We start from the raw sequence: 12,289 nt of genomic DNA, 5'->3' as shown, positions 1-12,289 counted from the left end.
AGTGTGTTAAATGTGTTGAGCCCCAAAATACTATACCTATAGAAAGAGGCTTATTCAATGGAAATGTACAGTAGCCTGTAGTACATCAGCTGCTAACCCCATGTTTATAACTACCAGACCCCTCCACCCCTGCTCCTGTCCCAGAAGGGGGGCAGATGGGTCATTGTGAAAACTGAAGGCACAGCTGCATACTGCAGACTGGGGCTAGACAGGATCAGACAGCTGCCAGGGTGACTCACCAGACATGCCTCTCATCTCTGCCCCAGGAGGAATGGTGGGAGGTCAGGGGCTGTCTGTCTCTGATTAAGACGGGAGTAGAGGTACCTTATACAGATGTAGGATCTTAATTTGATCACTATTTTGTTACTCTTTTCCTGCACAGCATTAAATGCAAACTTGTAGTGTATTCAAGGTTTAAAAAGGCTTCTAAAGTTTGCAATTTACACTTTAAAATGTCAGACTTGATTTGCCCTAACGAAAAATGTAAATTCATTATAATCCATATAATAATTCACATTTACTGTTGCTGCAGGATTATTTTCCTGCTGTAGCGAACTGGCTCAAATTAAAATCCTACATCTGTAGGTAGATGCCCATTGCCTAGTAAAACCCAAGTAGCACTTCTTACCTCACTAGGCTTCATCTCTTCTTCTCCTGTTCTTGTGAAATATCTGATGCATGTGGGAGGGTACCAGAGTAAAGGGTTGGCACCAATCCTAATGTCATCCAAACATGTCCTAATCTACATTCCCCAAACGTTTGTTGTGAAAACCTTCAGTTCCATCCAAAAGGGCATAGACAGGAATTTAGTAAAACAATTTGGTCTGTGACATTCATTATCTACAACAATTATCAAATCCACATGACATTGTTGATAGGTCATGAAAGACAGACAGACATTAATATTAGGTTTATTTAATTGATGTTATAAAATGCTGATGTCATAGGACTGTGATAACTGATATCTAAGGAGAGAGAGTGAGAGTGTTGCAGAAAATGGGCCCTGTGCTGGCTAGGAGAAGAAAGGGACTCCATAGTGGCCTTCTAGCCAGAGCTGTTGTGGTTTGGACAACTGTTTGTTCTGTCGTCGTCCATGGCAACTAGTGTGTGGTTAAGAATGGTCCCCAGTGCCTATGAGTCTGAGGCAGAACACTCACCCTCAGAGAAAAATAACCAAACTAGAAAGCCTTTGAAGGTTTTAATAGTAAAATGCTGCATTCAGATGCCAAAACAGGATAGGCCTCATGCAGATCGATAAATGTTAAGAGGCCTGTTTACCACTGTACCTTCTACTATTCTTCTCATACCTCTCTCTCTCTCTCCCTCACTCTCGCTCTAACACATACACACACTTTCTCTCTCATTCACTCTCTCTCGCTCTCGCTCTCTCTCACATATACACACTCTCTCTCTGTTATTTGATTCTCATTCAGTAGAATGAATGACTTGTTTACTGTGTTCTCTGGGCCTCAAGCTGGTTTGTGTATTTTCAGAATACCTCCTAGGGAGTGGTTCCCTCAGAGAGACGACTCATAAGCTCTAGACTGATGTCGGCTTGTCTGGACTCAGCACCCTGCATAGAATACACAGTCATAGCCAACACACACTGTACACAAACACACACAGATTTGCATATAGAGATTTACAGACACTCTTGTTCCACATGCACACAAGCATGCGTGTGCCGCACGCACGCACGCACACACACACACACACACACACACACACACACACACACACACACACACACACACACACACACACACACACACACACACACACACACACACACACACACAGTGTAACCAGTGCTAAATCTCCTCCATCTGCCAGCTTTTCCATGAGCTATGACTCAGGCACCCCCAGGCCACTCTCCCTTTCCAGCAAAGAAACAGACATTAACAAACAGAGCTCCCTCTTTCTTTCTGTAAGGACTCACACACACTCAACCAACCACATTCTCCACAGGCACTCCTTCAAGCATAGTAGCATACACACATGTAGACCAGACTTTTCCATGGCTGGAATGGGAGGAGAAAGGAGGGTAACACAGGGACACTAATGGAGTTTCCATCTCCGTCCTCACTCTTTCCCTCTGTACGTTCCCTCTCTCTCTCATTGTCCAAGACTTCATTAATCACACACAGGGAAAGCTACTGATGGCTGCGAAGACATGCATTTCCTTTCGTACATGATTTTAATCAGGCTGCGTCGGGGCACCACCCAGACACAGGAGATGGCGATGCCCTCTATGATGTAACGTCCTACGTTTGTAAGACTTCAGCCTTGCCCAGAATGCCCGGCTGAGCAGTTTTTATATTGGCTGAAGCCTCTTCCTGTTCCAGACTTCACAGCTCCTGATTGTTATTCTGCAGTGAGGCTCTGAGTGAAGGTTCTGAGAGTCAACAGGTTCAGACTCTGGAAGAACCAAATGCAGCAGGGCTGGTCGGGGGAAATAGCTTTTTCATGGGGCCTAGTCTAGATATAGTGGCTGGCTAGCATCAGAGAGCTCTGCCCTCTCAATCTGTTCTCTCAGTTCTATGTGGCATTGTTCCGAGGTGGTCGAGGCACCCATCATCTTATTACATCACCCCAATGGAATCAGTGGTAGGCCAGGCCGACATGCTGCTTAGGGGTCATGTAATGTACTGTTTAGCTGTAGCAAGACTGATTGTATTAGTATGATGATGACAGTTATGTTCTGGATCTAATCTGTCCCATAGAACTCAGTACAGTAGCGTGGAAGTACAGTAGTTCCTCCGATGGTGTCGCTGGGGGGTCATCATCCTCCATAGTCATTTATCAGGCTAAGCTTCACACCCCACCAGGGGCGATATTCTGCAGTGGTGGTTGCCGTGGTGACATGGTCCTGTGTTTATCTGTTGCCCTGTTTGAGGACTGGGAGGAGAGACTAGGAGGGGAGGGGGCAGAATGTTACAGTGGCTAGTAGCCAGGGAATGATGGATGGAATCCAGAGAGAGGGAAAGGCGAGCCCAAAATAAACACACACACAGCGGGCCGAGTAGGACACAACACCAGATAAGGAAGCAATGGTCATTTTATGATAGGTTCCACTGGCACCATTGTGAACGTCAGACCAGCACAAGGATTAATAAGGGGAAGGGTGTGGAATTGGTTGATGCTGATGCTGATGTAAAAATACAGTATATGAAACGTCTGAACAGACAATCAGCCTGGCAGTGATGAGGTATAATGTACAGTATGTCAGAATAAACCAAAGTACGGAATTCAAAATCACATATTATTTGGCTCAGGACATATTTTGCAGGCTTGAACATCACATTATCCTGTTTAACAGTGTACACTGCTCCAGTCAACTACACTCACATCCCCCCCGGTACAAGAGCAATGAAAGCCATCATGAAAAGCCTTGGTTTTGCATTAGCTGTGATCCCGAGCCTCTTGTTTGATTTATGATGAAACAAATAGAAAGTGTCAGGAGTATGTAAATTGATGATAATAAGGGAAGAAAGGAAGGAAAGTGCCACTAATTGAGGAGGAGGAGGAGGAGGGCTAGATGCTCTGGGAGTACACCAACACAGGAAGGAATAAATGATAAAAAATGATTTCATATGAGGTAACAGCAGGGAGGAGAGGAGGTAGGAGAGGAAAATTAGTACAGCTTTAATGAGATGTGAAGATTAAGAAACATTACAAACCTGCTCCCATGTGTCACAATGATGCAAAACTCCATCTTTAACCTTACTACTGGGATGGGTTGCCATGGCCTTGTTAAATCATTGTTTTTACATCGGCAGTTCCTGATGGATCACTCTGCTGTTTATTGGAATTGGTTGAATAAAGCGATACAGATCTGTTCCATCGCAGTGCCTCAAATTATGCCCAACTCTGTCCACAGCCCAAACCCATCTAACGGACGGATTATCTCCCTCAAGAATCGATAAGCAGTGTGATTACGTAAAACATTTCAAAGTAGACAGGGAAAGGGGAAAGACAGTGGAGATTAGTTTTATTTTTAGGCAGAGGAGGAGAAAGGGAGAATTTCTCCAGAGAAAAAGCTATCCAAACACACAAACCAAACATACCTCACACACACCTCATAAAACCACATTAGAGATGAGCACACCAACCCTCAGTGTCATAACAGAGCTCACAGACCCAGTTGTGATTGTTTCACTCCCTGCTTACAAGCCGACCTATCCCCATTCCCCACCATGCTCTCAGTGAGAGATCACACACACACAGCAGGGGAGAGGGGAAGGTGACTCAGCGCAGACACTCAGGTCTGGGCCAGTTTTCCAACATTAAATATGGACAGTGTGTACAGAGAGATAGATTGTAGAGATTGTAGAGAGAGAGAGAGAGAGAGAGAGAGAGAGAGAGAGAGAGAGAGCATAAAAAGGAAAAAAGCAAGAGACACTTGAAGAGATATGTGATACTATATAATTTTTCAGAATGAGTGAAAGTCAAATCAAATACAGTTATATAAGTCACATGGTAACACGAGGAATAGTAACACAAGGAATAAAATAAAATACACAAGAATGGAGCTATATAGAGGGAGTACCAGTACCAGATCAATGAGGTAATTGAGGTAGATATGTACATGAAGGCAGGGTAAAGTGACTAGGCATCAGGATGGATAATAATAAGAGTGAAATAAAGAACAGAGTAGCAGCAGCAGCATATTGAGTGTAAAAGGGTGTGTGTGTGTGTGTGGGGGGGGGTGTCAGTGTAGTGTGTGCGTGCATGCATGAGTGTATATATAGTCTTGTGAGTGTGCGTAGAGTCAGTGCAAATAGGGTTATGTGTGATGTGAGCAGTGCTATGACGGGGCAGGGCGGGGCAGTGACAACAAAGACATAGCTATCTCTATGGGATGCAGGGTCAGAGGGGTATGCTAGGATTAGCATTAGGAAGGATAACATTCTCTACATATTCCTGGTCTCCCTCAGTGGATATCCAATAATACAACAACATTTCTCCAACGTTGTGAAAACATCATCACTGGAACGATGAGTGAGTGGCAGCTGTCAGAGAAGCATAGGTGTCAATTGATGTTTTGGACAGATGGGTTGTGTGAGTATTTGTGAATCTCAGTGTGAAGTACTGGTTTTATGAGCAGCCAATGCCACATTTTGTGGTCCTCTGTAGCTCAGCTGGTAGAGCATGGCGCTTGTAACGCCAAGGTAGTGGGTTCGAACCCCGGGACCACCCATACACAAAAAAATGTATGCACGCATGACTGTAAGTCGCTTTGGATAAAAGCGTCTGCTAAATGGCATATTATATTATTATTATATGTAGCATCCTCGTGCAGGCTGCTATAACTTTCATGTCCCCTAGATGGAGTGCAAGACTATATGAACCAGTCCATTGGAAATGTTGAGAACATGTGCAGTTATTTTTGGTTGTGCTAGAAACTAGTGGCAGGGTCTTCTTATGATGCTGTAGCACAGACTTTCCATGTGTACCCTAGAATGAATGACTATGGTACTTTAAATAAAGTCTGCCTGAAACCTCTGTTTATATGTGAACCAGCAGACTGTGAGTGATGTAACATTTAAGAGTGAGAGACTTTAGTCAGATTGAAACTCACATTTGTCAGCAGTGGGGTGTTGGATAATACGTTTACAGTTTTTCTCAATTGCTAAAACACTAAACCCTATTGTCTGAACCAAATGCTCAGTTGCCTGAACCCACTGATTGAATCAATCACTCTTTTGGCAAAACCATAAGCACTTTTCACCTGTTTAGACATAACTTGCCAACACATTTTCATTGTGATGCACCCGTGCTGCATAATGGTGAGCACAGGTGACAAAAGTCAAACACAATTAGAGCACAGGTGTCACCACTTGAACACAACAACTCAAAATTGATCACACTTGTGGCTAATGATGTGAGGGAACATATACAGTAAGCCAGTTCAGAGAGCACTGGTTTGTGAGGCCCTACAATGGATAGAAATCTGAGAGGAAGTGTTCGTGTGAGAGGAGGTCGAGGTGGTCGAGGTGGTCAGCGAAGACAAAGAACAGTAATATCTGATGAAATCAGAGCTACAGTGATTGACCATGTTCTTGTCCATTCTATGAGCACAAGGGAGGCTGGACAAAGGGTACAACCAAACATCAGTAGATTCACTGTGTCCACCATAATCCGAAGATTTAGAGAAGAGAACAGGTGTTTACCTTTTTTTGACATTATAGTACAGTATGTAAATGCTGACAGCAATTACTGTATGACATACTATATACTGTACCACAGTATACTGTAAGTAAATATATGTTTCAGTACATCACTGTACCAATGTACTGTAGTATTGTAATGGAGGGTTGGTCTAACTGTTTGTAGGCCTAGTATTCCATGTATATTTTTGTAACTCCATGTTCTCTTTTTGTAGAATTGAAAGACTGCCACATGGGGGTGGGAGGACAGGTATGTTCTCCCCACACCAAGAGACCCTAATTGTTGATATGGTCCGTGAGAACAATGCCATTAAACTGAGCGAAATTCAGCAGAAGATCATTGAGGACCATTTAAATTTTGAGGGTATCAACAGTGTCAGCCTCTCTACTGTTGATCGTGTCCTCAAGCGCAACAGACTGCGCATGAAACAGCTATACAGAGTGCCCTTTGATCGCAACTCAGACAGAGTCAAAGAGCAAAGATTCCAGTATGTACAGGTTGGCATATATCCAGACACATTCAATGTTGATTACTCTAAGTAGTGATTTACTGTAATGGCCTAAATCACGTTTTTCCGTATCACTTACAAAACTATATCTATTTCTACAGAGGGTTTTTCAACTGGATGCAATGGAAAGACCCCATCAATACATCTACATGGATGAAGCTGGGTTTAATCTCACCAAAATGAGAAGGAGAGGCCGTAATGTGATTGGCCATCGGGCCATTGTTGGTGTTCCTGGGCAGCGTGGTGGCAATGTCACATTATGTGCTGCCATCAGCAATCATGGGGTTGTCCACCATCATGCCAACCAGGGGCCCTACAACACTCACCAGCTCCTCATTTTCCTCAATCACATGCGAGATGCTTTGTTAGGGCAGCAGGATGAGCATCCCATCTATGTTGTTGTTTGGGACAATGTGAGTTTTCACAGAGCCCTCCAGGTTAGAGAGTGGTACAATATGAACCAAGGTTTTATCAATCATTGCCTTCCACCGTACTCCCCTTTCCTAAACCCCATTGAGGAATTATTCTCCTCATGGCGGTGGAAGGTATATGAACGCCAACCTTACACCAGGGTAAATCTCCTGCAAGCCATGGGACTTGCCTGTGGTGACATAGGTGTGGAGGCATGCCAAGCCTGGATACGGCATGCCAGGGTTTTTTCCCCCGTTGCCTGGCCAGACAAAATGTGGCCTGTGATGTGGATGAAGTCCTGTGGCCTGACCCAGTACGGAGACATGATGCTGTGGCTGAGTAATGCACTTATTTGTATATTTTTGTACTTTATTTTTACATGGGCTTACTGTACACAAGTGGCAAACGCATAAGATTTCTGTTTGTTTTTACAAGTGCTACATGTAAATGCACAAGATTTCTGTTTTGTCTTTTTGTACAAGTGCTAAATGCACAGTTTTTTTTTGTTTTGCAACATGCATTTAGCCTACAGTGAACAATAAACATTTATTTCTCCAGCTTCATGTCCTGAGCATTGTGTTTTCTATTTTTCTACGTAGTGTTTAGTGACTGTTCAGTAGTGTTTTTTATTTTGATTGACTCGGGGCACGATTTGACAACATAGTTCAGTTTTGAGCACAGATTGAACTGTTTTGAGGTGAAAGTTTGGTTTTGCAAGAAGAGTCTGAGGTTTTGTGAATGTAGCTTGAAAATTGAGTTTTGTGTTCACAGTTAAGAGAAAAGGAGAGCAGCTTTCAAGAAATGTGTCTTAGCAATCGAGAAAAACTGTAATGGTAGAGTCAAATGCCTAGTTATGTATTTCCCTACCGGTTGTGTGATAACCACATCAAAGGGTTAGGTTATGTAATATGCTTACTGAGATTAGCTGTAAAGAGGGAGGCCTACCAGTGACATTGACATGTGAAAGGCTGTAGGTATCCATCCTTACACTCACTAAGACCGCCTATTAGAGAGAGAGAGAGAGAGAGAGAGAGAGAGAGAGAGAGAGAGAGAGAGAGAGAGAGAGAGAGAGAGAGAGAGAGAGAGAGAGAGAGAGAGAGAGAGAGAGAGAGAGAGAGAGAGAGAGAGAGAGAGAGAGAGAATGTATGAGCTACATCAGGAGAAAATGTATCACAGTTATCACAATGATTCAGCGAGGTAGGAGTGGGCAGTAAAGTAGTTTACCAATAGCAGGAAATGTTTTTGTGTCTAGTTGGCTCAGTATGCTAGTTTCATTATGAGACACCATACAAACCTATATGACATACTCTTTAAGTCTTTCACAAGCTGTTTGTGATTACACTTATTCTGTTTACTGAACACTTACCAAGTAGTTTGGCTGAACAGTACTTCATTGTCTGTGCTGATTTAGGAGTCTAGGTCAGTTTTTATTGTAAGACCACTAGATGGGGCTGGCCACCAGTAGCAGTCATGTTTCATATATTTTTTTATGCGACTGATAAATGTAAAGTTACGTGTCTGAGGCAAGCCATGAAGATGAATCATTTATCATACACATAAATGTCAAATTTCATTTCCATCTCAGAGCCCACATTCATATGAATTGATATTAATTCATTTTCTCTGCATCGGGCTTTTACACGAAACTTCAATATAACCACTATAATCATGCAGTCAATTTGAAAATGTGTGTATATATTGGACAAATCACATTCTGTGAACACATTGAATGAACACATTAGAATAGGAACATCTTATCTCACTCACAGAGTACTGAGATGTAATGAGGTAGATTTAATACGGTCTTTTTAAACTTATGCTTGAAAACGAATAAAATATAAATGATAAAACTGAATAAAAAAGATGTAATACTGTCCGAGTCTATCTATCAGTTGGCTGCAAAACAGGATCTGCTGCTGTTTCTATTACCCTAACTGGAGCCTTAAACATAAACTTTCATACTTATTTTGTATGTTTACTCTTCCTGTTGTCTAACCTCATCCACTCTCTCCTTTGTGTCTTCACAGGACGAGAATAAGGCCGCTAAAGCCTCGCTAAAGTCGTCCAAGGCGGCAGAGAATGTAGCTGAGGGCTGCTCTATGGAAGGGGGGCTGGAGCAGATCCCTGAGGAGGGGGGTGAGGTGGCGTACACTGGCCTCAACTCAGACGAGGAGGTGGAGATCGAGGAGATCATCGAAGAGTCCCGGGCGGAGAAAATCAAACGCACCAGCAAGGCACGCGTGGACAACATCAAGAAGGCCTTCTCCAAAGAGCAGAGGGAGAAGAGAGTGCAGAAGACGAAGGAAAACCTGGAAAAGACCAAGCAGAAGACCAAGGATAACCTGGAGAAGACCCGGCAGAAGACCCACGACAAGCTGGAGAAGACCAAGCATAGCCTGGAGAAGAAGATGGGCAAGCTGGGCAACAAGATGACCCCCAACATGGAGCGGAAGGAGAAGTTGAAGGGCTCCAAGGAGATGTTGAAGAAGTCACTGACTCCCGACCACACCGTCTACGCCCGTTCCAAGACAACCGTGTACCGCGTGCCTCCTTTCACCTTCCACGTGAAGAAGTTCCGGGACGGAGAGGTGGAAGTGGTGCACACAGAGGGCACAGAGATGGTGGAGGTGGCCGAGAATGAGGCCCTGCAGGCAGGAGAGGGAGACGTGGAGGTGGAGGAGCTGGTGAGAGTAGTAGACACCCCAGAGATGGCTGCTGTCCTGGAGTTGGATGATGAGGGGGGGGAGCTGGTGAGAGTAGACACCCCAGAGATGGCAGCTTTCCTGGAGGTGGCTGAGGACCAGGTGGCAGAGCATCTGATCAGGCTGGAGAGTAAGCTCCCTGTGGTGAAGACAAACATGAAGACAACCAGCAAATAACTCTGTCTACAGGGCCCAGCAGGAATGAAAAAATGAAACAATAGAGGGATGAGGAGACAAAGGAGAAGAGAGAGGAGGAGAGTAAGGAAGAGGAGAGAGAGAGAGATACTAAATGTTTATGACAGTGACACACCATGCACGATAAGGGCTGTCTGGACAATGTTCACAATCTACTCATCTTATAATAATAATAATATAATATGCCATTTAGCAGACACTTTTATCCAATGTGACTTACAGTCATGCGTGCATACATACAGTAATGCGTGCATACATACAGTCATGCGTGCATACATACAGTCATGCGTGTCTACATACATCTTGTTTGATTTCATTTTTTTCTTACCCAACAGGGATGACTTTCAATGTAGTATTTGCTGTTCTAGACAAAAAAGTTTTAAAACCCAGCCCTGAATTTTTTTCTTACTCACATATTTTCTTGGCTTTTAATTGGTGATTGACTCTGTTACCAATTACCACAATGAGTATCCTAGTTGGTCTAGTCTGGGATATTGCTTGTTGATATCGTTTTGTTAATTTTTTTGTTTTTGAAATAGAATGACCACAATGCTAAGGGAATAAATAGTATTTGCTATTGTGATTTGATGTACAATAATTGCTACGTAGGATATACAGTACATAGCAGCGTATATGGAAATAGGACCCACTGGGCACAGATGTCACTTCAACGTCTATTCCACGTTGGTTCAAAGTCATTTCGTTGAAAAGACGTGGAAACAATGTTGATTCAACCAGTGTGTGCCTAGTGGGGGTGATGTTTATAGATTTTTTGATTTGATGGTCGGTGGTCATGTGATGTGCATGTCAGAGAAATTAAGTTTTGACAAATGAAGAGTAAGAGCACATACTGTAAACACCTAAAGATGGTTTCAACATGGATGGGGAGAGACACAGGGGACTGTCTTTTCCTTGACTGAAGAGTTTACAGATCGGTTAAACAAATGCTCACAGCCATTTTGAGCAGCCAGCTTTCTACTGTAAGTGTGGGCATGCAAGCTCTGTCAACATGTCAAGGTTTTTAAAGGATGAGATATAGATAGATAAGTTAATGATTCACTTTTCTTAAAGGAGCACTATGTAGCTTTTATTTCTGATGAACAGTGTGGCCCTAATGGTTGATTGTTTTCATTTTGGAGGACTGAGAGGGAGGGTCACGGCAAATGCAATATTAAAAAAGAAGAGGAACAGACTCACTGATTGGCATAAATGGAACTACTTTTGTGTATGTGTGTTATGTTTCAGGCTATGGGAGAAGTGTAAAGAAATCCTTCTCTTTAATTATTTCGAACGTTTTTCACACAAATAAACGGATTGCAACAAGATCCTTGAAAAGTTTTTTAGTAGCCAACAAAAAAATTGTTTTGTTGTTTTGAAATGGTGACCGAGAAGGATGAAGGATTAGTGATGACTTGAATGAGATCTGAATTTAGTTGCATAGTTTTACCTTCCTTTAAAAAAAAAAATGTTTCATGAAGTTTCTAAGTTGTACTATATTGTGATATCTGGAAAATAGTTATCTTTCTGAGTTCAGAGTTTTTAGTTACCCGTGTAACCACCAAACTACCTGGCTGTTACTAGGGCTGGTCACTGATGATAGGAGAATGACATTTTGAACCGTCTTTTAATCAAAGGTTCCTAGTGCCATCGTTCTGTAGAAGTTAACTTTTTTCACCGTTTTTTCTCTCACTTGTGCTTACATGATAATGTTCATAAAAAAATATAAAAAAATAATAATTGTACTGACACACATTGTACAAATGTATGCATGCATGCTCAGAGTGCTACAAGAATCATACCTGTACTGTACATATATGCTATAATAAGCACACACATAACTGTGTTAAACTGCCACATTACAGTTACTCCAGGGGCTTCTCTCCTGGAAGAGTAGTCTTGATTATTGAATCTATCACCATGGTCACAGCTATTGACAGGATATATCCAGCACTTCCCCTGGACTGCAAAGAGTGCTGTAATTGTGGGGAGAAAAAGGAGAGAATCTTGTAGGTACCCCTGCGGCGTATGTCAATGTGCCAGGTGACAGTTTAATGAAAGTCTATAGTGACATATGGAAATGTAAGTCCTATCCAATTTTGTTCGTGCTGGCAGCAAATTGCAAGGGATTGTGAATGACATGGCAGTGTTACAAAGGTGAATGAAAAAAATACATGTCCGTTCCTGGACCTCAGTCTCTGTCTATTTGAATTACTTGTCCGTTTGTTTGTGCTTGTGTGGTCTGGCAAGGGTCTGCTATAGGGAGGCGATGGTGATTAGAATAGATTATTTGAGTTTGACATGA

At 42.7% G+C, this 12,289-nt stretch overlaps 1 protein-coding gene across 1 annotated transcript in view; it reads left to right on the top strand.

Moving 5' to 3' along the window:
- The window catches only part of LOC121550545 (caveolae-associated protein 1-like), a 47,549-nt gene extending 36,318 nt beyond the window's left edge, over positions 1-11,231 (top strand). Inside the window, exon 2 of the mRNA XM_041862849.2 lies at positions 9,118-11,231. Coding sequence (XP_041718783.1) covers positions 9,118-9,969 — 852 coding nt within the window. The 3' untranslated portion in view covers positions 9,970-11,231. The remainder of the gene's footprint in view (positions 1-9,117) is intronic.
- The last annotated feature ends 1,058 nt before the right edge of the window (positions 11,232-12,289 follow it).

This window comes from Coregonus clupeaformis, chromosome 35 (genome assembly GCF_020615455.1).
Source record: "Coregonus clupeaformis isolate EN_2021a chromosome 35, ASM2061545v1, whole genome shotgun sequence".
NCBI classification, from domain to species: Eukaryota; Metazoa; Chordata; class Actinopteri; order Salmoniformes; family Salmonidae; genus Coregonus; species Coregonus clupeaformis.
This window is presented reverse-complemented; position numbering and strand designations above follow the sequence as displayed.